We start from the raw sequence: 24,976 nt of genomic DNA, 5'->3' as shown, positions 1-24,976 counted from the left end.
CAATTGTCTATTATTGGTTAAATGCTCAATGAAATTAGATAATTTATTGGTTGTGAAAATGTTAAGTTCAGCTTTTCATTATCAAATTAAAGTTTTGTCATTTATTGTAGATATTTGTTGAAAACTGTTAATAGTTAGCACTTATTGACCAAAAGAACCTCTGTAAATGTCAACATTTGTTATTGTTATTTGGGTTTGTTATTGTAACAACCAATAATTACTTGTATATAATTTTATGTGTAAATTGTTATATATGCTGTGAATAAAGATGAATACAAATTTAGTGTTTCCTTCAGTTTATTCATGGGCCACAATTGTAAATGACCTGTCGTATCAAACGGTCTAGCTAGCGCTCTGCAACGTATCCTGTAATAGTACCGGTTTGCTGCATCTATATTAATATTATCCTGTGATAATGTCTATGGATTCAGCTCTACAAGCTAAACAAATGCTATGGATCCAAAATGTTTCATTGGTAAACCGATGTGTTAAATGCTTAATGTTAAATTGTGACTAAGTAACCGAATTATCCACTTGAGAGCTATTCAAGTCGCAATATTACTATCACTTGACAAATTGTGTAAAGCCTCTTCCAAGTTTGATCACTGAAATATCAAGAAATGACTGACAAATTGTGTGCAAATCTGGATGTACAATCATAGAAGTCAATCAGTATGAATAATCTTATGTAGCAACAATTATTATTACATTAGCATTTACAAGAACATAATTTAGAACTTAAAATCATAAATAAGTTATAATCAATAAAGGTGAGGGCACACAAACCGTCATGGTTGGCGATTTTTGTCACTAACTGGCTGCAGGCACACAATGAGACAAAAGATCTCCAGTCGGTCATTTTCCACTGTCGATAATCATGCAATTGAAAGAAAAATGAATCTAATTGGATGATGATGCTCTGTCTGTGCGACGAATATCAAACTGGTTTGATTTTATACATCCTGTCGGCAAATGCAATAATCTTGTCGTGGAATCACAGGCACATGGTCGATTTTACTCAAGATTCCATGACCGACAAAGACTATTTGTGTACCCTTATCATAAAGCGCATAAGCCTAAGCAACAACCTTATGGTTTAATATTTTCATAATATGATAAAAAAAATACACAAGAATGACATTCAAGAGAGCATTACTGAAGGCAAAATAATGACACATTAAAAGCACATTTCTGAAAACTAATAATGCTTTATTCCTCCAACACAATCTATTTTCAAGATCATGTAGCTAACTATCATATCAATGCATTTTGAAATTACAAAAAAAAAATTAATAAGAACATAGAGAATTTAAATCACAATTCATGGAGGGATGGAGCTATTGAAATTTAATCATCACCTAAGCTAATGTTTTCACATTTCTATTATATTGCAGAGAAATACTATACATAGTACTCATGAAAAGAGGTTCTGATTCACTTTGCATAGCGTCTTCACTGTATAATTACTGGACTCCCACAAACTTAATATGCCCTGGATTATACTAAATTGCTGTCATACACAATACTAGTTACAGGTATGAATTCCAATTGAATTGATTTGTATACAAATAAATAAGTTATAAAGTTTTAGTGTTATAGGTGAGAATTGGCTGGAGGAATCTATATTTAATTATCAAAATCTCCCAAATTATGATCGACTATCTTCCAATATTAGTGCATAAACTAGGAAACCAATATTTTCTACCACTTGAATCCTGGTCATCCACCCAGGCCAATCCTTGTTTCACCATAAACTCTAATGCACGTGCAGCACGCTCAGGTTCCCATTTAAAATTCTGAGTCAAGTCCGTTAGGGATATAAACCCATTTTTCTGAGCCTGTTGTAAAATTTTTGTATGATCCATACTCATTTCACCAGGAATGGACTGAACAAGAGAAGTTGAACCCATATTAATCACAGTGAAGCCACTACCAAGTATTTTTAGTTTTTTAATGGCACGAAGTAAATCATCAATACTAATACTTTGAGAGTTACGTCCCCTAGCACATTCAACTTTATCACGTAACTCCTCAATATTGATCAATCCTCCATTTTTTGGACTTGTGGCAATACAAACTTCCACTATTTGTATAGCTAATTCATAGTAAAAATCTCCAACTCCCAACATTTCAGCCCAAAAACCTTTACTGGATGCTAAGGGATCGACACCTATAGAGGCACACATATCTTGAAATTGCAGACGGAATTCTGGATCTTTCTTGATGTCATCTTTATGTTTTCTTGCGAAATCTTCCAAATTAGTTTTAAACATTTCCATCTGTTGCGTCATTTGAGAAAATTTATCTTCTGCTATCTCTGATCCTTTATCTCTGTATTTAGCTTGAGCTAAAGTTTTGTTTTTAATGGCTCCAAGGCCAGCTCCTCTACGATGCATATTGGCCACTGTTATAGTACTATATTATAATTGTAAATTTAAATGTATTGTCAAAGTGTACTACACAACAAGTCTATTCTTGTTGCATCATAGATGTTACAACATTCTCAAAATTCCTGTAAAGAAATTGACAAAATTTAAGTCATGTAATGAAGGTTTGAGGATTGATTCAGGGATGCAACAATTAACAATGCACGATACATCTATAAATAAAGCCAATACAACATATTGGCGAAACATTAGTAGCAGCTAATGAACTTTTTACATAAGAAAGTATATATTTCATAATGAAAAGTGGCGTCATTCAATTCACATTATCAATGCATTGTTTGATATAAATAGTTGTGATGCATCTGCACTGTTATGTTTTAGACTCATTAGTCTATTTTTCTTTTTCTATATGACTAATAATTAGACATAACAATCAGTACAGAAAAATAATTTTAAAACTCACTTTGATGTAATATTTTCACCAGGGGTATAAAAGGGATTACATAACATATCTACATAAGCATTGTGTAATTTTTTAAACATCTGAAAGAAAGAAAATATGCATTATTCCCATCAATTGTTTCAATTTCACTTTTAAATAAGGCTGCAGTTCTTGATGTACAACAGAGGGGGGAGGTTTTCTAACCCCACCTTATGCCATTAATTCTACCTACAAACCTGAAATACTTAAATTATTGAACATTTAATATCACTTACAGTTCGTATATCATTATCTCTCAGAACATTATTTGATTCAACCACTAGTACAAATTTTACTTTAGTATTTGTTACATAACCATATCTTGAGTATTGTCAAGAAAAAATAAAACTTGTTCACTTGAATATTTCTTTTTAAAGTTTTTTATAGAAACAAAATTTTCTAGTACCGGTACCTGTGTACAGAAAATTTTTTACCACTGAGGATAATACAAATTCATATATAAGAATTGGTATGGATAAATCTAATGTTTTTATATTGCTTTTCTATCTTTACACATAAATATACTGTGTTGATAAGTCACTGTAAATTTGATTAAATATATACAAGACAGTGACTGTGGATCAATCAATCAATTAATATTATAATCCTAATTACCAGTGGTGATAATTAACTTAATTCCTGATTGATTGAATTCTTAATTATCGAGCTAATAAAGGATACACTTTATAATCTTCAGTAGGATATAATAAACCAAGATATAATTCCCTAACTTCTGTAGATGTCTTTCCAACAGAGCTTATTTTTTCTTCAACAACGTCAAGGGAAGTATGTACAGTGTAATAGAATTTTAATTCGTTTTCTGTGGGTATTGTCTTGATAAACAATGGATAGTTCTGTAATAGAATGAAAGTAAATTGAGAAACAGAATGGATGATCTTAAGGTCTAAAGAGAAAGACTTATTAAAACCTCTACTAAAGCTAACTCTAGAACTCTCTTTCGAATTCGATGAAATCTTCATTGCATTCTGATAATCAAAAGCTTCTTCAGACAGTTATTGACACTTTAAGAGTAGAAAATTGACAGAATGTAGTGCATTAGAGGTGGTGTCGTCTGTCTTGCTTGGTTGGGTAACTTGGTCTTGTTCAGTTGTTGGGTGGAGTAGGGACATATTTAGCCTAATGCTAATATTGTCCTTCACTTTTTCAGTGAATGTCCCTCTAAAAAAAAAACGAGTATCAACCATTGCGATCTTTTAAAAACGACCTGAGATTATAGTCTGGATTGGCACTCAAATTGCTCTAAATTTATGGCAAAGAAATAACTAATATCACCTCTTTAGCAATGACTGCCACACAAACTGCCATCGGATTTGCAGTGGAAGCCATTTTCTAATTTAAACCAATCAAATTTCTTTTAGAAAAATTCTGACCGGAAGCACGTGACTTGACAGACTCTCCCGCCATCTCAATTTTTAGTAACTTCGGCATTGAAAGTTGTTAATTAGACAACTAAAATGTCGAATTTACGCGTTGACAAAGACGCATTTTTGCGGCGTATAAAGAGAGTTTATTCCTCGTGGGCTGTAAGTAACAAGATGTAAATTTTCAGGTTTTTTATAACCATGGTGTCTATCTAGATCTATGTCAACAAATGAATATAAGGAATAATATCAACATGCAAAGCAAGCATGGATTGGTCATTGACATGGTTTAGCAACATGATCCTATTTTAAGCAACATATTAATGGTAATCTATAGAAATCAAGTTGTAAATAAGAAGTCATTATTTAATCACAAATTACATTACTATGTAATACTTATACACAATGGTTACCGGTCAAATCAAATGTCACTTGAATTGAATTAATTTGACATTTGCTAGGTACTGATCATGAATTTTCATTTAATTAACTTATTATTATAAACTCAAAGACCTAGTCCAAGCTATTTCAGCTCTCATTATAGGCTTTATTCCTAGCTAGGGTCTGATACTAATTTCCTTCTTGAAATTTATCGCAAGATCTCATTAACACTTCAGGTTTTTAAGTCTAGATTTATAGTTTAGTAAGAAACTATCTGAAAGTAATAGTAGACAGAACCCATTTAAAGAGATTCCATCTCTTAGAATGCTCCTAAAATTTCACTTCTCAAACTTATAAGAGTATATATTCATCAGTGGACTTACCTGGTGTCATAGGTCGATTGTCATAAGTATATAACAGAGCCACTTTAAATCATTTATTAATTAGTTTTATGGATAATTACTAAATTTTATGGATTTTTCAGATAATAGAGGTAAGTCCGCTGATGAATATATTGCTTAAGTTTGAGAAGTTCGATTTTATATTTTTTTTTGTAGAAAGCATCTGGTGATGATGGGTTGGCTAAAATGGATGCCTTGGTTACTTCTGTTGGAGTGGATGAGGATGTGGTTTATTCTAAATCTACATCTTTACAGGTGAGCTTACACTATTTTGCTTGAGTTATGTTTATGTGATGTATATGCCTTTCAAATACCTTTTTTCAAAGTTTCTCTTTAGCAACTACTTGGTTACTAGAAATAAGATTGGTGTTTTTGCCAAAGCATAACTTTGAAAGCAAGCAAGCAAAGGATATAATTGACAGACATTTTGATAATGACAGATTGTGTGTGATTCTGATTAGAAACAATGGCCAATACAAAGGAGGATCTTCATATAATTTTCTTAGGCATAAGTAATAATGCAAAATGTTCTGCTAGAAGCCAGGTACTGTATGATATTGTTTTTTTTCTTCAAATAGACTTGGTTATTTGGTTATGAACTGACCGATACTATTATGGTACTATGTGAAAATGGTATTTATATACTAGCAAGTAAGAAGAAAATAGACTTTTTGAAACAAGTCAATAATAAAGATGGCGATCAAGGTGTACCAAGTATCAAATTACTAACAAGAGATAAGGTATACCTCTTTAGATTTGTTTATTTCTCTTTTTAAATGGATTGTCAGTGATTGTATTTGATCTCTGTAATCCATTCAATTCAGGAGCACAGACTGATAAATACAAGTGCTGCAAATGTGATGTCCATATCAAATTGTGAAAGTAGAATGAAGGTCACTTGTATGAATTTTGCTACACATTAAAATTTGGTGAATTCTAGCAATGTATAGCAAAGTTCATATTTTGTCAATATTGAAAATGTTACAGCCCTAATGTTTTATTTGTCTTTACAGGCTGATAAAGACCAAGCTAATTTCAAAACATTGGTAGATGCTATAAAAGGAAGTAAAAAGGTACAAGTTTTCATGATAAGTTTCAATCTGAATACAATCTCAGATATTTCACTTTGTGTTATTTTCCACCTGCCATCCATGATCTGACCAAATTGTTATGTATCTACTGGTCAGGTTCATTTAATATTCAACCAATGAAAAGTTCTGTTCTTTACTATAGTAAGAGATTGACTGAACATCTGTTTTACAACTGTGTTATGTATTATAGGGGAAATGCTATGGAGAGTTTGTTAAAGATAAATTTCCTGGAGAATTTCTAGATAGTTGGAGAGCTGCATTGAAAGATGGAGAGTTTGAGAAAGTTGATGTTTCTACAGCTTTTGCCTACATCATGGCATCAAAAGAAGAAACAGAACAGAAAACTATACAGCGTGCTTGTCAAGTTACTTGTGATGTATTTAATAAATACCTAAAAGAACAAATTATGGAAATTATTGATGCTGAAAAGGTAATTACTTTCAAACTATGGCCAAGTGAGTTAAGACCCCTTGCTCTCTGACCTGATGGTCCAGTCTTCATTTCTGGCATAGGTCTAGATAATATCTTTGGATATTTTGACCATTATTTCCCCCTTGTCAATGATGCCGTTAATAGCTGACATGAAATAAGCTTCCAGTCTGAATGACATTTAAGCGAGGCCCCATTTGCTACAGGCTGTATATGTTAAAGATCCCTTGTGTGAATTATGATTGTTCTTATTACAGAAAGTGAAACATTCTAAGCTTGCTGATGGTGTAGAACAGGCCTTACAGAATAAGAAATATGTAACAGGTGTTGATAGTTCACAATTAGATATGTGTTATCCTGCTATAATACAGAGTGGTGGAAATTATAGTTTGAAATTTAGTACTGTTAGGTTAGTATGCATTATTCCATCTGATTATGCCCTCGCCAATGTATTTTATAGTTGTCGAATTTGGAACCTTTTGTGAGCCTACTACATTTTCGTACATTTTACTACAAAATGAAATTATAACTGAGCATTTTCAGAGTTTGATCAGACAATGCTTTTATAGCTAAATCTATAACATTGCTGCGGCTCATATAATAATTTTATTGCCAATTTATTTTCAAGCACTTCTGCTTTTCAGTGACGAAAAATACCTACATTTTGGGGCGATAGTTTGTGCTATGGGTGCTAGATATAAATCATATTGTTCAAACATAGTTCGAACATTATTAGTTGACCCATCAGAACAGATTCAGAAAGATTATGAATTTCTTACATTAGTTGAAGAGGAGATCATAGCCAAATTACAACATGGTAAGGAGGGCAAATTTTCCACTTTTTAAGCTCAGAGTGACTTAAAGCTGTTTTCTGGATGTTATATAAGTAAATGATCCTCTGCATTTCTTGCTGAGAAAAAAAATATCCTGATGTTTGGCCTTTCCGTTTATCCATCAGCTTCTTCTGTACTTTGCTTTAGAAGAAATATGTAACTTTGTGTAAGATTTGTGAAAAGTGTTATCAGTGTGTATTATCTGTTAGAACTAAAAGATAGAACTTAGTCAGTCATGTAACACATCTTAATTTCAGATGCTGATCAAGACATGTCTTGCACTATAGTATATAAATTACCTTTTACATGAAATGTGAAAAGCCAAAACTGGAAGGTCAAGAAATCGTTTGAATATAAATACTAGCTTTGTTGAATCCCATATAAACAACATGATGTCTGGCCTTATCTTGTCACAATATCACGTCTGTGGAACTGGGAAGAAACAAGATGGCTGACTTGAAATACAAGCTCAATATAATTTGTTTATTACAGGTACCAAGTTAAGTGAAGTATATAGTGCTGGTTATAATAAAGTTAAAAAAGAAAGACCAGGTTTAGTTGATAATCTCACCAAATCATTTGGTTTTGCCATGGGTATTGAATTCAGAGAAGGATCATTACTTATCTCAGCTAAAACTAATGCTCCTGCTAAAAAGGGTAAGTTGATGATTCAATGATCTGTTTTGTTTGTTTTATCTTAAAGAAACAACCTGACTTATGTAACCTAGAGTTAGTTTATATTCATTGATTTGGAAGTAGAAGAACAGTAGATTTATAAGGTTAAGATTAGTGAAGAATTTTATATGATTTAGGTATGGTATTCAATGTTAATGTTGGAGTAAGTGGTTTAGTAGCGAAAGATATCAATGAATCTCCTAAGAAGAATTATGCTTTGTTTATTGGTGATACTGTACTTGTCAATGAGGTATGTTTATTCATGGCTTTATATTTATCATAGATGACTGACTTCAACCTCTCTGAGACATGGGAAAAAAGCTAGCCCTGGATTGGACATAATGTGTCATGTGCTTCAAGTTGAGCTTGATCCCTCAACAGTTACATTAAAAAAGAATAGGTTCTAGGGTTAATGCAACATTTTATGAAGAATTTTCCTCATTGCAAACTGAATGATATTGCCCATCATTATCCCATTACTTTATATATGAATTATTTTGCAGAATGCTGCTGCTTCTATTCTTACTAATCTGAAGAAGAAAGTGAAACATATTGGAATCTTCCTGAAAGATGATGAAGATGAAGAAGAAGAGGATGAGGAAGAAGAAGTTTCTCCATCCAAACCAAATACTGAAATATATGGTCGTGGTAAACGTAATGCTGTGCTTGATACCAGAACAAGGGTACTATAGTTTTCTTTTGGCCATTTTTTCTTCCAAGAGGAGTTCTGCACGTTCAGAATTCATGAAATCAATTTGACGTTAATAATACAAGAGAGTTCAGAACACGTTTCATATCAAATTTCCATCCTCTCCAACACAGGGATTGGCAATATAATATATTGATGAATATTTAATAGGCCTGTCTTAAGACCCTAACTAAAGTGGCTAAAATAAAAATTAAAAAAAATGAATCAAAAGTTTGGTCTAATTTTAATTTGACTGGATAAAAGCCCATCTGATTCAAGTGAAGGTTTCTTATCTTGTATAAAATTGTAAAATCTGTTTATTTTAGACTGAATTATCTACTGAAGAGAAGCGTCAAGAACATCAGAAAGAATTGGCTTTGAGAATGAATGAAGAAGCTAGAGAAAGATATAGAGGACAGAAAACAGATTCAGATGATAAAAAGTGAGTATAAGTTTTACGCACACAAACACACTGTAAATTACAACGGTTGAAATAAAACTAGTAAAAACTAACGTGGTTTTTGTTAAACCAAAACTCATATCTGTTTTATTGAATTTCATCAGATTTTAAATCATGCTTTTGTATATTTCAGAGTTCGTAAATCAAATACCTCTTATAAAAATCCTTCCAATTTCCCCAATGAACCTGAAGTTAGGGACTTACAGATATATGTTGGTAGGTTTTATTAACGTTTTTTGTAGAAGGATATATTCCTCAGAATTATTCTCTGAAAAATTGGTACAGTTAACGCCAAATTTTCAGTAATCGTCTATTTTATATAAACTCAAATTTTATAAGGGCAGAAAACATATGCATATTCTAAATAGCAAGCAGACGGTTGTATTGTATTGTCAGAATAAATTAGTATGTTATTCTATTTTCTTTTATAGATAAAAGATATGAAACTATTATCTTACCTGTGTTTGGATCAGCTTCACCTTTTCATATAGCCACTATCAAGGTAAACTTTCATTTTGTTCAGATATTTATTTATACTACTCTTACCTAGTTACTTCTGCTTATTGTTCAGAGATAAACCTTGTAAGGTAGCTTGCCTCTAAGTTCACAAGAATTCTGTCTATTAGCTGGTCCTTAATGAAACCTCTAGCATCGATCTTCCTGGATCCACTAGAATATTGTGGAAAGATGTCTGCTATGTCACTAGACTTTCATACGTCGACTGAGATAAGATACCTAGGTTTAGGAGTTAACATGGTGTTATTTTGTATATTGTAGAATATCAGTCAGTCTGTAGAAGGAGATTATACCTATCTACGTATTAATTTCTTCCACCCTGGAGCAACTCTCGGTAAAGATGGTAATAATCTACCTAATGCTGATATGAACTTTCTCAAAGAAATGTAAGTAGCTTGTTGAAGACGATTCTCAGTTAAAATCATCACTTTTCAGTCCAATATTTTAGAGATTCTGACATTGGAAAAGTGTCTTTGGCTTTGGATGAGACACAGTATAGAACCAATTTACCAGCATAGGTCCTTGTTTATTAAAAATATCCTACAACTGGAAATAGATCAGGAGTAGGTTAATGTTATCCTGTAAAAATTGTCCACTACTGTAAGGTTAAAGACCACAATTTACTTCACTTTGATCAGGGAACTAAAAGTTTGACATACAATACAAATATAACTTTTTGCCTTTCAACTTCTACAACTGATGTATGCTATTTAATATATTTTCTAGTACATACAGAAGTTCTAATACTAAAGAACCAGGAGAGTTATCTGCACCTTCATCAAATTTAAACACAGCTTTCCGTCTGATAAAAGAAGTTCAGAAAAAATTCAAAACACGAGAAGCTGAAGAGAAAGAAAAGGAGGTAAAAAACATTCCCTCAATTCATCAACTGTGATGATTGAATGTTATTTAGAGGTTCTTTATTGGACATTATTAATATGAGACTTTATTATTAATAGTCATAAATCTAATATCAGAGAAATGATTATGAGACATTATTATTGGACATTATTAATATGAGACTTTATTATAGGACATTATTGTTATGAGACATTATTATTATTGAATATTATCAATATGGGACATTATTATGAGACATCATTATCATTATGGGATATTTATTTACATTTCAGACCGAACCATCAAAAAAACATCAATTTCAACTTTTCAATAACTGATCAATTCTTTGATATTTTAGGGTATAGTTAAACAAGATACTCTGATAGTCAACCCTAATCGTGGTAATCCCAAGTTGAAAGATTTATATATAAGACCTAATATAGTGTCTAAACGTATATCTGGAGCACTAGAGGCACATACTAATGGTAAATACACAGTTATATATATGAAGATTTTAAGATATGCTATGTATCTCTGACTGTTCTATAAAATAGCTTCTTTAAATCTTATATATTACCAGATTTAGACCCAATGGCGCCAAAAATCGTTTACTTGTGCCTGAGAATATTAACAAAAAGTTATATAATTTGCACCCATCATAAGTTTGAAATGGTTTTATGTCTATGTCATGTTTTGGCAGCAGAAACTTAAAGACTCAATGATCTCAAAGAATGTTCTAGTGACTTGCTTTCTCTGTTGTATTCAATCCCCTGACATATAAAGTTCCGCCAAAACAATAGGATGACATCTCTTGAATCTATTAGCAATGGTAATTTGATAACACTGTATTTTTCAGGTTTCCGATTCACGTCTGTGCGGGGAGATAAAGTAGATATTTTATATAATAATGTGAAACATGCTTTCTTTCAACCTTGTGATAAAGAAATGATTATATTGTTACATTTTCATTTAAAGGTTTGTTAACGGACATTTCTCATCATATATATTTATGTATATGTGGCTCAGTGAAAATGACCCTTGCTCGCTAACCTGCAGGTCCAGCATTTTTTCTCGGCATAGGTCAAGATAAAACCTTCAGGTTTTATGTCTTTCGTATGGGATTATAAACCGAGATCCCTTGTGCTAAAGATTAAAGATCTCTTAACAAGTTGACACAGACAAAAAATAGGTTAATGCTTCAGCTGGGCAAAATTTCCCTCATTGCGCACTGCATGGCTTTTACCTTCTTCATGAGCTCAATGGGTTAACTCCACTCAGTTAATTTGATTCTTAAAGATGTACTGTTATTGGTCACAGTGTGAAGAATAATCCTCTTTATTCTAGAATGCTATATTATTTGGTAAGAAGAAACATATAGACGTACAGTTTTATACTGAAGTTGGTGAAATAACTACAGATTTAGGTAAACATCAACACATGCATGATAGAGATGATTTACATGCTGAACAGGTATTGTTGATTAAATTAATTCAGATCATACTATTAATCCAGGTCTATATTCTCAAAAACTAAACTTTGGATGATTCTAGTATTCCGGTCAACTAATTAAGATCAATTTGAAATTTTTTTTATTATCCAATGCAGTATTTCTTTAAATCTGGATTTCATCTTTGTTAAATTGTTGAGAGACCCCAGTGGATCTAACTAGCATTGATATTTGCTTTCTCAGCTATAATAAAACCCCATCTTATTCTGTTGATTACATGTAATTGCCTCTCATAGAATCAATTGAGCTGGTAATCTACGTATATAGAAACTATCCAGTAAAGTTTTCCTTTTATTTTGCTTCATTGATCGTCTTTATCACCCTCAGTAGTTAGGTATTGGTAACTACAGTATACAGTCTAAGGCAGCTTCTATATATCATGTATTAATGTTTTCAGGCTGAAAGGGAACTTAGACAAAGATTGAAGTCTGCCTTTAAGAATTTCTGTGAGAAAGTTGAGTCGTTAACAAAACAAGAAATAGAGTTCGACTCTCCATTCCGAGAACTTGGATTCCACGGAGCTCCGTTCAGAAGTACAGTGTTTCTACAGCCCACTAGTGGTTGTATTGTCAATTTTACAGAATGGGTAAGGAGTTTTTCATTTGAGAGTCATGAATTTACTGCTTCAGGTTCACCATCGATTTGATCAATTGTACCTTAATCCCAGATACAGGAATTTTAAGCTAAGCTAATCAGTAATGGTTTTCACCTTTTCTTGAGACTTTCATATATGAGAAAAGAGATTTTTAAGAACAGAAAGTATTTTTGAAGGAATTATGCGATTTTCATTCAACAAATTTATCAAGTTTTGTCCTAATTTATTTCAGCCTCCATTTGTAGTAACCCTGGATTCTGTAGAAATGATACATTTTGAGAGAGTTTCATTTCAACTGAAGAATTTCGATATGATATTTGTATTTAAAGATTACAGTAAAAAGACAGCCATGATTAATTCTATTCCAATGCAAGTTTTAGATCATGTGAAAGAATGGTTAAAGTAAGTTAGAATATGGAACAGTTTGATTTTCAATCAATTTGTGGACTTGAGCTAAGCTGTGATTAGTGCTACCATGATATATTGGTGAATCAAAGTATGGCGATACCAAATGCCACGTTTGACGAATCGTATTAAGATATTGTGTATCGAAACTTGAAGATACCTCTACTTCAATAAAAGGGTGGGGATTTATATAAGTTGGTAAATAGAATCGCATTTTTCAAAAATTGCGTGAAATTTTTGGAAACTATTTTTAAGACAGTGGACATTAACCACTTCTATCACAGTTATAAATTAATAGATATTGACACTCTGAAGATAAAATTTTATTCCATTACTCCATAATGTGATACGTATTGTATCTTGGCATGATGGACGATACACAACACTAGCTGAAAACAACATCGGGGGGATTAAATCCGCATTCACCTCATTATCAGTGTGTTACTAATATCCTATTGATTTAATTTCAGTTCATGTGATATTCGCTATACAGAAGGTGTACAGAGTTTAAATTGGACCAAGATCATGAAGACTATTACTGATGATCCTGAAGGATTTTTTGATAATGGTGGCTGGACTTTCTTAGATCCAGAAAGTGATGTATGTATTCTAAAATGATTTATAGTTTTATACATGAAATACATAAATTTTATTTCATGAAATACAGCAATCTGTGCTAAATTTAAAATCGATGTTAGTGATAGATCTAATTTGAAATAGTCTTCAACGGATTTTGAAAGGGTTTTCTAAATTTTTATGTGTATTGGGTACACTGAAAGCATCAATTTGCATCATTCCAATTTTCCATCAGATGTCTATGGTTTCTGTAAGTGGCCTTTTCATGTTTTAAAGATCCCTATAAACAAAGCTGCTAATAATGTTTAAGGTCCTTTACGATAGCTACATCATGCCTAGACCCACAAACATCTGGCTGAAAATAGGAATGGTACCAATCGATACTATCAATTGTCCTAATACACAGTAAAAAAAAAAAGAAAGCTCCTTTAAGCGTTCATGAAATAGTCCCAGTCAGAGTCTATTTTACATGACACAAGTGTTTATTTACAACAGGCTGAAGGAGGAAATGACGATGATTCTGATGAAGATGATGGTGCGTTTGAACCAAGTGATATAGACTCTGAAGAAGAAAGTTCGGAAGATAGTGAAGAAGCAGAAAGTGATTGGGAAGAGGAAGAAGATTCAGGTTTGTATCTCATTAATTTTTTCGACATAATGATAGATTAACAAAGTTTAGTTCATCTACTTAAAATGTGAATTGCTCAAATTTACTTTGCCCCTGGCTTTCAGCAGGGAGCATGTACCATAGATTCGTTTAACAGTTTAAAAACTGAACAAGGATTAAACCTTTATTGACATTAAAATACTAACTAAAATTAACTTCAAAATATTAATATAGTTTCTGGTTTTTTTTAACTGAATATTGGTAATTCATTACCTGCATGTTTCTTGTAGAATCAGAAGAAATGGGATCAAGTGAAGAAAGTGGTAAAGACTGGGATGAATTAGAAGAAGAAGCAAGAAAAGGTATGTATAAATGTTGCATTCCTAGCTTCAGGTGACAGGTTCGTTATCAGTTTGACCAATGGTCACTGAGTCTTAGAAACTGTTATTTTTTTTAGCTTAGCTAAACAGTAATAGTTTTCACAGCTCACCGTCAAAATTTAGAAAATCAATTGAAAGACAACTATATTTCCTTTGCAGCTGATTTGGAAAAAGACCAAGAGCCAGTAGTAGAGAGATACAGACCAGAGAAAAAACGTAAAAGAAGTGATTCCCACGGACATTCGCATGGCCACTCGAAGGATAAAAAGAAAAAACGTCGTTGAAACAAGTGATATCCAAATTTATAAGTGCTAGACTGATGAGTGAAGTCAAAATGTGTCAATTAATGTACCAAAAAAAAAACATATATTGTATCCATGTAAAATAATTATATGTGGTAGTATCTAATTAAAAACGTAGGTTTTCAACCACAGGGACATATTCCCAAGTAGGATCATCTGCATATTTCTTTGGGGACATTTGTTGTGTTATGAAAAAAAAACCTATCCAACTACAACATGTGTTACATCTCATTTGACTCATTTCATAATATATAACATGTAACAAATTAAAATATTTTGATTTGACTTTATTCTGTACAGTGTTCACCTTGTACTTGTATAATGTCAGAAATCCAAACTATTATTATGAAGAAGTCTTATGATACAACATATTTCACAGATGTGTGCTCAGGTTCATGGAAAAAAGAAAAATTTGATAATTCAAAGGCGACAATACAAGAAAAAGATCCTTGATTTTGCTGTTTAAATTTGTTACTGTGAAATATTTTAGTTGTATTCATTTATTATCATCTGCTTATTCATCTGTATAAATCATTTAAAAATATTCTGGTTATTTTGTTCTCATTTAAGAAGCTAGTTAGTGACTTAACTCCATTTGCTGCCTTTCTTGTATTGAATACAGCAATTTGATTGGATTGCACGCCAGCAAATATTGAGTCTTTCTGTCATGCCTGATTGGCTGCTATATCATTACCTGACTACTTGTACTTGTCATCCGCGTGAGAATAAATCAGCCCCCGTCTTCCTAGGATTGATCCAGGTGCAGGTTTTTGACCTGGTCAGTAGTGGCTACATGGATTACCACCCAGTCTTTCTGGGATAGACAAACTTGTGGCCTGCATAAGGTGACAATTGAATGCTTTGAAGTTAAATGAAATGAATGAAGTTTTTTTTTCAACCTGATGAAGACAGACCACAGTGAGCACATTCACAGCCAGTAGTACATGAGCCTCAGTTTGTAAGCCTGCATCACGGACAAGGGGGGAACTAGGTTGAGAAAACTGAAGGTATTATCTCCATCTTTTAATTTGAGATAGAGGGAGCTGCGGTGGCTCAGTGAGTTAGAAGCTTGCTCGCTAATCTGAATGTCCAGGGTTTAATCCTGGGATAGGTCAAGATAATACCTTTGAATTTTTCAAGCCAGTCACTGATGCAGGTAAGGGGCTGACATGGAAAAGCGTCTAGTCGTTCAGATAGGACCCTCATTGCATGGCGTTACCCACAAGGTGCAGAAAAGTAGGACGTAAAACTCCATTCATAGTAACAAGTCAAAATAAAACCAAGAAATATTTAATCTTGATGAGCACAATTCAAAATATAATCTATTTACATTTATATAATATACATATAGAACTATTATTACATTTTTTTGAAAATATAATAGAAAAAAACCTCTTTATTAATTTACATTTAGAATCGAGCTACAGAAACACTGAGGTAAAAATTATTATTCTCAAATGTGAAACTAAAAATTTACTATTTAACTCAGAAGACTATAAAGTAATTGAAGAATTAGTAAAGATATTTCTGCATGTATTGGGAGATTCAAAGCACAAACAAATGGTGCACTTCTTTGTGAGGTAGAATATTTAGTAATTTAAAGGGATTGTAAAGAGGTTTTCTAAAGTTTTTATGTGTATTAGGGACACTGATATCATCAATTTGCACCATTCCAATTTTCAATCAGACATCTGTGGTTCCAGCAATTTCACTTAAAATAGGCTTTTGTAGAATAGAAACTCGTTTAAATGGAATTGCAATAACCACAGATGTCTGATAGTGCAAATTGATGCTATCAGTGTCATCAATAAAGACAATATTTTAGTAAACCTCTTTACAATCCATTTAAGTTTGTTACTATGTTAAACAATCTAAACATAATGTTTTGTTAGATGTGCACAAAGATTTTTGCTCAAAAATTCGAAAAACAAGAGCTAGAGTAAGCCATGACCAAAAATGGAATGAAATATAAGGAAATGAAGAAAGACCTAAAAAATGAAAAGCACTATTCAGATTATGATACATCTTGTAAATATACATATATAATAGAGGTTAAAAATATTTATAGAAGGCAGTACGTTTATTTACATGTTAATGATTGAAAACTGTTTTTTTTTTTTCATCAGATCCTCAAAACTTCAAGAGAATTATCACAAGAATCTAGATCAATTTGAAATGCTTGAAAAAAAAATGAGAAGCGAGTTCTTAAAAATTTTAGGTACTAACAAAATATTACATAAACTAAGATACACGACTCATTTCAGAGTATCAAAATTTTTTTTATTATTTCTTTAGATTATGTGTTAAAAAATAGAAAATTTGACAGCAAAATATTTTCTTTCTTCACATGCCTAACCCTAACCTATTTTAGAACATATATATATATATTATGGTTAGCATGCCTTTAAATTCATAATCTTCATCTTCACAATGTCAGGCTATTACAAACTTCACCTTTTATCTTTCTTGTATCATGGGATTCAGCGATTTGATTGAATTGTAACCAAGCAAATAAAGACATTCAATGTCTTTGAAATAAAGACTAACCATTTTGGGTTATTGTTTACAGACTTTCTGTTGAGGCCTCTGATTGGATTGTATGCAAATAATATAGCCAATCAAATGGTTGCATTTACAAACTTTCCTGACACAAGAAAGTTGACTTGAGTTAAGATATAAAGACGAACTTTGTAAGAGCTTGAAATTGTGAAGATCAAGAAAGTATAGATATATAAATAATGCATGAATCACTGTTTTTTTGAAAATAGTCAAAATCCTGTCCGATTCTGAAATGATTGTCAACTATAACAACAGTCAGTTATTTTTTTTCTTGAATCACATTAAATTGCCATGAGTTAGATATGAGTAAATCATGAAGAAGTTGACATAGCTGGTGTTCTACCCATCATAGAGTTTTCAGTAATCCATGGATGTCTTAACACTTCAGCCAACGGTAGTCTTTTATTTGGATCATGACGCAACAACTGAAAAGATAAAAAAAGAGAGTTATTTTAATCGTCTGTGAAGCTCTGTTTAAATGAAGATCATAAGCCACCAGTACAGTATAACTTTTTTCGTCTACAACATTGCTTGCAATAAACTTTGATGAAATAAATGACAATATATTATTCTGTGCACATCAACCAAGGCCTAATGAAAAACAAGGGAGGTGCTTGATTGGAGAGTTCTGTTTGTTCCCAATTAGGGCATCAATCAACGGCAGGGAACCAGATTCAAAATTTTCCCTTCTCCATTTTGAATTCTGTCTGAACCTGTTATTTTTTTCTTCACAGTTGGATTGCGTTCTGAACTCTGTTCCAACTTTTTATTGGATGTCATGGCGATTCGATGAATAAAATGATGTATTTTGATTTTTATCTTATGTTTCAATTTACTGTGTAAATTGTGCTTGGAATATCTCATGCTGTCACAGGCGACAGTAGACAAAACCATGACTTACTGAAGATATGAGAGACCTAGCTCCTTCTGATACATGATTAGGGAATGTATATTCCACCATACTAATTCTTCGATATGTTTCTGAGTGACCATCAGCTTCAAATGGGGGTTTTCCAACCAAAAACTCATAGCACAATATACCCAGACTCCAGAGATCAACTTTTTCATTGTGCATTTTACCTTCTACCATCTCTGGGGGCAGATAATCCAAGGTGCCGCATAATGTTTGTCGTCTGAAAAACAAAATGGTTATCATATAGTTAAAACAGAAAGAAATTAATGAGTTCTATGCTCTCCTTTTCTGCACCTAATTGGGCTACAGCCAATGCCAGGCAGTGTGCAATGATGGAAATTTTGTCCAGACAGTGGCATTAGCCAATTCTTTTTTGATTCAACTGTCGAGGGATCTTTAAACATGCAAAGCCTTTAGCATAAGGGTCTTAGTTTATTGTTCTGAATAACTACATGCTTTTTCAATGTCAGCCACTCCGACCTGAATCACTAACAAGCTAAAACTAATTTAAAAAATCTGCAGTGTATTTGTCACCTATGCTGGGATTCAACCTTTGTCTAGATAAAAGTCAGCAAGTTCAGAAACAGAAGTTTAAGAATGAAGAATATCATGTTTACCTTGATGATGGGGCATGAACTGACCAACCAAAATCAGCTATTTTGAGATCACCACGTAAACTGAGTAACAAATTTTCTGGTTTAATATCTCTATGTATAACACGTTTACTGTGACAATACATTAATGCTTCTGCTAACTGTCGTACATACTGAAAAATAAAATAACCTTGTAATAGCTTAATCCTATATAACTACAAGCTTATCTATATAGCAATAAACATTCCAAGTAAACAATATAAACTGTGTAGACTGTCCAGAAAAGGCAATCGAAATTGTGGACTTCAGGTGTTTCGTATATTATGCAAGTAATACTTCACTACAACACCTTTTTAGGATGATTTAGTCCTATTTCCTTCCAAACATTATGTGAAAACCAGAAATTGATTGTGTTACCAACCTTTTTTTTTAAATCAAACATTCTTACTTACATTAGAAGACCTTTTCTCATCAAAGCGGACATTTTTCTGTAATTCTTTGTATAATTCTCCTTTAGGTGCATATTCTAATATGAGATATACTCTGGTTTTATCATGAAAATAACCAAACAGTCGTAGAATATTGGGATGACTGAAATAACAATATTCATAATAAAATAATACACCTCTAGTAGTATGATTTTAGTATGCTAAAGCAAGCTCTTTTCATTGTATCATGATTTCATAGTGATATACCCATACTCGCTTTACAGCTTATAGGTCTAAATTTCATTTATAAATCATCTTTTGAAATTAGAATCTTATGTTCCAATTTCTCGCAATTAATTTAACAAAATAATGTGAATGATAAACCGTATTAACCTTAATCAAACTTGAATTGGAATTGAAGAGGAAATAAAACCAAGACAGGCTAAAATGTTTTTCATTCAGTAAAAATATTAATAGGTAATTATCTACAAACCGTAAATGTGACTGTATTTCAATTTCTCTTCGTAGCTGATGTTCAACACTGGCTTTTTGTAACTGAGATTTAAACAATACCTACAAACACATGACAGGTTAAGAAGAGTGATGTTCTTTTATCAATGAATATGACAAAAAGCGACCAACATGAACCTTTCCATATATGAGCTACAATAACAATAACCTTTTATGTACATAGTGAGCATATCCATTCCTAATATTTGGTTATTGTATGTGTATATTTCTCTCTTTCTCAGAGTATGACTTGTGAACCAAAACAAATCTTAACTTACTTTTAAAGCTACTATATATTTACTCTTCTTCTCTCGAGCTAAATACACATTACCAAATTTACCTTTACCTAGTGGTTTACCAATATCAAAATCTTCCAAACTCCATACAGATCTACAAAGAATTTTACATCTGTCAGAAATTACTTTTTTTAAACTTACTTCAAAACACAGCCATGCTATTTGACTAAAGATTCTTTGAAACATAAGTATTTCATTAACAGCGTCATCTGTGATCTACTACATGAAAAAAGTCACAAGATCTCACCTTGGTCCAGGATTGTTTTCATTATCACACTCACTGGATGTAGAATGTGTGTGATCTTTTTTCACCATAGTATCCATAGAGCTTGAACTTGTGTTCACTGGCTTTAATACTCTCTTTGGTTCCATGGTCTTGGCTTTTTAAATTCCAAAATTTCTGAAATTATAACATAACTGACTTATCAGATCTGGATCATCAGTAAGGCCAACTAACGACTATTATTTGGATTACATTAACCTAAAAAATCATAGATATATCTGCTGTGATAAGACCCCAATTTTTTTTCATCATATTGAATTACTAAATGGGATTAGTAATAGGAAAAATGCTATAAATTAACAGATTCAGATTGAACAATGAATGACAATCAGAGGGTAATTGGTTTACTAATTAAGTAATCAGAAATATTCTTCTCTTTCAATATTGTTTCAAATATCTCATTATATCATTGATCTTGGTCTGTGTGTTGTACTTTGGACAAGTTGTCATATAACCTTATTCACACATTCTTCATTCTTTATAACATTTTGTAAAATGTTTTCATCTATATTTTGATTTCAATAAATTTCATATTCATAGCCAAGTGGGCAGTTTTGCACGTTATATTTCTGAAATATCAGTATAACTAAGTTGTACTAATAATGAATAGTTGGAAATTGTTGACGCCAGCCAATGACGGTACTTTCTTCCTAAGCCTATTGCCCCTTATCAATATCGACAGAACATCAAGAGTCTGTAGTGTAACCTAATAATACATTTATGTCATCCTTTAAAATTAATATAACAATGTGAAAATGAAATATCTTCTGTTCCTGCACCTATTTGGGCAAATGAAGATGCAATGACCGATGAAAAATAGGAAGAATGACCCATGCTGGGCTAGACCCCTCTGAAAGCTCAGGTTTTTACCTCACTGAGCCTCTAGGCCTAATGTAGCTGATCTGAAATCAAGTTGTATATAATGTAACCTGTCGAAAGAGCACAATATATCTATTAAAACATTAGATGTAGAATGATTTCAAAATCTTTATTTCGTTTTCAAATTCATTCATTCATCATGTTTTGACCTTCTCGAATTCCTTTCTTTCACTTATCAGATTCGACAGATTTCCCAGCAGTATTCTATTCCAGGCTAGGCCATTAAGCAGAAAGCATAAAAAAAACTTATAATAATTACCCAGTAGTTGAATAAAAATGCCGGGAATTTGTGTAAACACAAATATCAATGGCGACCAATTCAAAAACTGTGACTATTCTGTTTGAAACTTTCTATTGGGCGATTCGCTAAATATTTCTTCTTCCGCTTAAATCTTGAAAAGGGAAGTTACTCTGATTAGAATAGTTGGAAGAGTTGCCTCCCCGCTATTTATTGGTAATCCGAAATATAACGCTGAGAATTATAATAATATTATGCTCTTTATTAATAATGATAATAATAACCACTTTATTAGGATTAGCACAAGGGACTGGCTAAAATCGATAATCAACGGGATACTAAGAGTAGAGAGTACAGTACCTGCTAAAAGTCATTTTTTTAAAGATGGGTTCCCTTATTTTCATTTATGCAAAAGAAAATACTAATACTTTTATGAATAGAAAGTATATAGAGGTACCAATATATACCAGTTTGTCTCACATGTGCATAAGTAATTCATAATTAGCTATATCAGAGGAGAATTACCTGCAGAATTCCAATGAGTGACCAATCAAGAAAGGTCAAGAAAATCTATCTTTAAGTTAAAGGCAATAATTATAGTTCTCTATATAACTCTATGAAAGTTTATGGCAATAACTATAAAAACCTTCATCGAAAAATCGTCAAATTTCAACATGTCGTGAAAAAGTCGTTCTTGAAGCCAGTGGTTCTAGTTCAAATTGACAACCTGCAAGCTTCGCTGAAAATCTGAAGCCTAACCAGTATTTAACTTTTAACGTAGATGATTTCGGATTAAAGAAAAGATAACTCTTCTGGACGTTAACATCAAAAACAAACATGGCCGGTCGTGGTAGAGGTAGGGGACGGGGATTGGTGCTTAATTCTGAGATTTTAAACCATATTTCTGGAGGAGCAGGTGAAACAGCTGCGAACAAGAAGGTAGTTCAATTTATTGATTCTTAAAATATATGGAAAACTGCGAATTGAAGGTGATATAGCCTTCCAACACCGTGATGTCACACTCTACATCTGTTTGAATCTGATCTGCACTGCACATAGTTAAATTGACCACTATCAAAGGAATCATTCCTGTTTCAAAAAAGCATTCAATTAAATTTTCAAAAAGTAATTCAAGTGTATATGATTTGTGTTAATTTAGAAATATAAGGTTTGACAAAGCTAATTTCACTTAGATTAACACACTATCACTGTCTCACTAAGATTTTGTCACATTTGACAAATTTTGTCGGCAGCTGAAGACTGAAGTCCATCTAGGTTTGAATCACAATTTATGATCTTATCTTCCAGACTTCTGTTTCAACCAACTGCTCTTTTCTTTTTCATACACAGACTATAAACTTAGATATAGGTGTTTTTGTTAAATAATGTCTTCTAATCTTATTCCTTCTTATTAACACTCTATTTACGTTTGTATAATATTATGATTTCAGGACTTTCGAGGCAGGAACAATTCTGTATCTGATATAGAAGAAGTTGTAGCCAATTTATCATTAGATATTGATGAAAAACAGCTCAAAGATCTCACTAGAATATCAGAAGAGATATGTAAGAGTGGTGAAGATATCGCTCGTTTAGCTAAAATTATTTATGAGAAATGTTTGAAAGATAGAGAGCTGGCAGAATCTGGATCATTTGTTGCTCAAAAAATGTCCAATTTAGAAGCTGATGGCGTTAAATTTAGATCCAGTTTATTGGGTCTTGTCCAAGCTGATTTTAAAGGTGAGAAAACTTTAAGCAGAAACCCCCGTTTTCTGACTCTGGCGCTGAAGTGACAGAGTTTTATGAACTATTCTTAATTATAAGCCAGTGAATATTTATTACTTAAGCTTACTAGATACGTAGCAAATAAATGGCCTTTTTTTTAAAGGGTTGAGTGTTCTTTGTCAGTTAGGAATCCTTGCTTTCTTATGGAAAAAAATTCTGTCTCTGACTGTTTGCTGTTTGAATGTTATTAACATTATGACAATTTTTCAATGTAAAAATAATAATTCATGGTTCTTGTTGTGGTATTTATAACAATATGGTTTTTTTTTGACCTTGTTGGCATTATTTCTTACACAAGCCATTTATATTTTACTCTTATATATTTTCAGTGAAAAATGAGATAAGGGCTGAATCTACTAGTCGATTTCTAGGATTTTTTACATTTTTATGTCAGATATTCTGCAATGTGAGATTGGGTAATAGGGAACCAATAAAGCCTTTAATAGGACCAATATTAGAGACTTGTGAGTTAGTTCTAGATACAGAAAATGAGAAATGTGATGATGATGAATTTGAGTGCATTTCGTTACAGGTGAACACTACTTATTTCCCCTTAATAGCTTTATAAAATTAATTCATTCTTCCCAAATTACCACACAAAGACATCTAATATGAAAGTTTTGATATTTGATATCTTAAAAGCCAGTGTTGAACATCAGTTACGAAGAGAAATTGAAATACAGTCACATCATAGTTTCTATTTGCACCATTCTGATATAACTTTTAATATCTATTGTTTCTATGAAATTATAGCATGACTTTTATAAAATCATGCATACATAGTATATAGATGGTGGAAGATTGATATAATATAATTTCAGTTGCAATCAGTTGGTAAATTAATAGAATCCATTGAACCAGATAAAATGACAGATTTTCTTGATCTAGTCAGAAGGAAAATTGTCATGGAAAAGTAAGTGAACTCTAAGTACTGACGCAATTTTTTGTATAGAATATTAATAAATTTAAGATAGATCAAATAAGATTTGGTTCACTGTATATAATGACTTAAGGATCTATTTTGATAACGACTTTGACTTTACACTAGTGAAATAAAAATATTGTGGTTTTATAAGGAATAGTTTGATATCTTTTAATTCAGCTATTTGTATGTTATATATAGGATCAGACCTCATATAATTCTATTTATTTTTATTCAGAACTCCACCAAGAGTCAGGTGTACCTTATTGGAACTTATAGAATGTTATGGTAGAAAGTGGGAGCCTGCTTCAAATGAAGTTACACGATGTTACTGTGATATTATGGTCGAGACATTGGCTGGATTAGTGGTGTGAGAAAATTTGGTTTTAAAATGTGTTTTTATCCTATTGTCATCACTTATTGGGTAAAAGATCAACATTCACTGGGAAATGGGCTTCATTGATCTCCATTTATATTAACTTTTAAAAAGATATACTCATCTAAATATTTATTGCAACTGATATAGCTTAATCTTACCATCCATATCACTTTTCAAAACGAAAATCCGATGTCTAATTTGTCTACAATTTGTTAAACAAGTGCAGGCAAAAGCATAAACAGTTTAAAGGTTGTC

At 32.1% G+C, this 24,976-nt stretch overlaps 4 protein-coding genes across 4 annotated transcripts; 2 read left to right on the top strand and 2 right to left on the bottom strand.

The window, feature by feature from the left end:
- Positions 1 to 1,658: 1,658 nt before the first annotated feature.
- Positions 1,659 to 4,233, bottom strand: LOTGIDRAFT_234160 (hypothetical protein; the record flags this gene model as incomplete). The annotated part of the gene is made up of 5 exons (XM_009061313.1): positions 4,162 to 4,233; positions 3,550 to 3,722; positions 3,105 to 3,189; positions 2,851 to 2,930; positions 1,659 to 2,512 (listed from the first exon to the last, which is right to left on the bottom strand). The coding sequence occupies exon 5, from the start codon at positions 2,394 to 2,396 to the stop codon at positions 1,659 to 1,661; it is 738 nt and encodes a 245-aa protein (XP_009059561.1). The 5' UTR covers positions 2,397 to 2,512; positions 2,851 to 2,930; positions 3,105 to 3,189; positions 3,550 to 3,722; positions 4,162 to 4,233.
- A 110-nt stretch (positions 4,234 to 4,343) lies between these two features.
- On the top strand, positions 4,344 to 14,651 carry LOTGIDRAFT_124718 (hypothetical protein; the record flags this gene model as incomplete). Its single annotated transcript, XM_009061312.1, has 23 exons — positions 4,344 to 4,412; positions 5,189 to 5,287; positions 5,611 to 5,772; positions 6,046 to 6,105; positions 6,314 to 6,553; positions 6,810 to 6,961; positions 7,197 to 7,369; positions 7,878 to 8,042; positions 8,198 to 8,310; positions 8,564 to 8,743; positions 9,075 to 9,190; positions 9,342 to 9,424; positions 9,640 to 9,710; positions 9,986 to 10,110; positions 10,451 to 10,586; positions 10,923 to 11,049; positions 11,421 to 11,539; positions 11,909 to 12,034; positions 12,469 to 12,657; positions 12,899 to 13,068; positions 13,542 to 13,671; positions 14,143 to 14,275; positions 14,545 to 14,651. The coding sequence occupies 23 exons, from the start codon at positions 4,344 to 4,346 to the stop codon at positions 14,649 to 14,651; spliced, it is 3,045 nt and encodes a 1,014-aa protein (XP_009059560.1).
- A 3,155-nt stretch (positions 14,652 to 17,806) lies between these two features.
- On the bottom strand, positions 17,807 to 20,421 carry LOTGIDRAFT_124656 (hypothetical protein; the record flags this gene model as incomplete). Its single annotated transcript, XM_009061311.1, has 6 exons — positions 17,807 to 17,920; positions 18,397 to 18,628; positions 19,026 to 19,174; positions 19,454 to 19,592; positions 19,923 to 20,002; positions 20,218 to 20,421. The coding sequence occupies 6 exons, from the start codon at positions 20,419 to 20,421 to the stop codon at positions 17,807 to 17,809; spliced, it is 918 nt and encodes a 305-aa protein (XP_009059559.1).
- A 2,051-nt stretch (positions 20,422 to 22,472) lies between these two features.
- LOTGIDRAFT_234154 (hypothetical protein) lies at positions 22,473 to 24,716 on the top strand (the record flags this gene model as incomplete). The annotated part of the gene is made up of 5 exons (XM_009061310.1): positions 22,473 to 22,574; positions 23,087 to 23,375; positions 23,750 to 23,952; positions 24,242 to 24,333; positions 24,581 to 24,716. 5 exons carry the CDS (start codon positions 22,473 to 22,475, stop codon positions 24,714 to 24,716), a joined length of 822 nt encoding a protein of 273 aa, XP_009059558.1.
- Positions 24,717 to 24,976: the final 260 nt, after the last annotated feature.

Source organism: Lottia gigantea, assembly GCF_000327385.1.
Source record: "Lottia gigantea unplaced genomic scaffold LOTGIsca_47, whole genome shotgun sequence".
NCBI classification, from domain to species: domain Eukaryota; kingdom Metazoa; phylum Mollusca; class Gastropoda; family Lottiidae; genus Lottia; species Lottia gigantea.
This window is presented reverse-complemented; position numbering and strand designations above follow the sequence as displayed.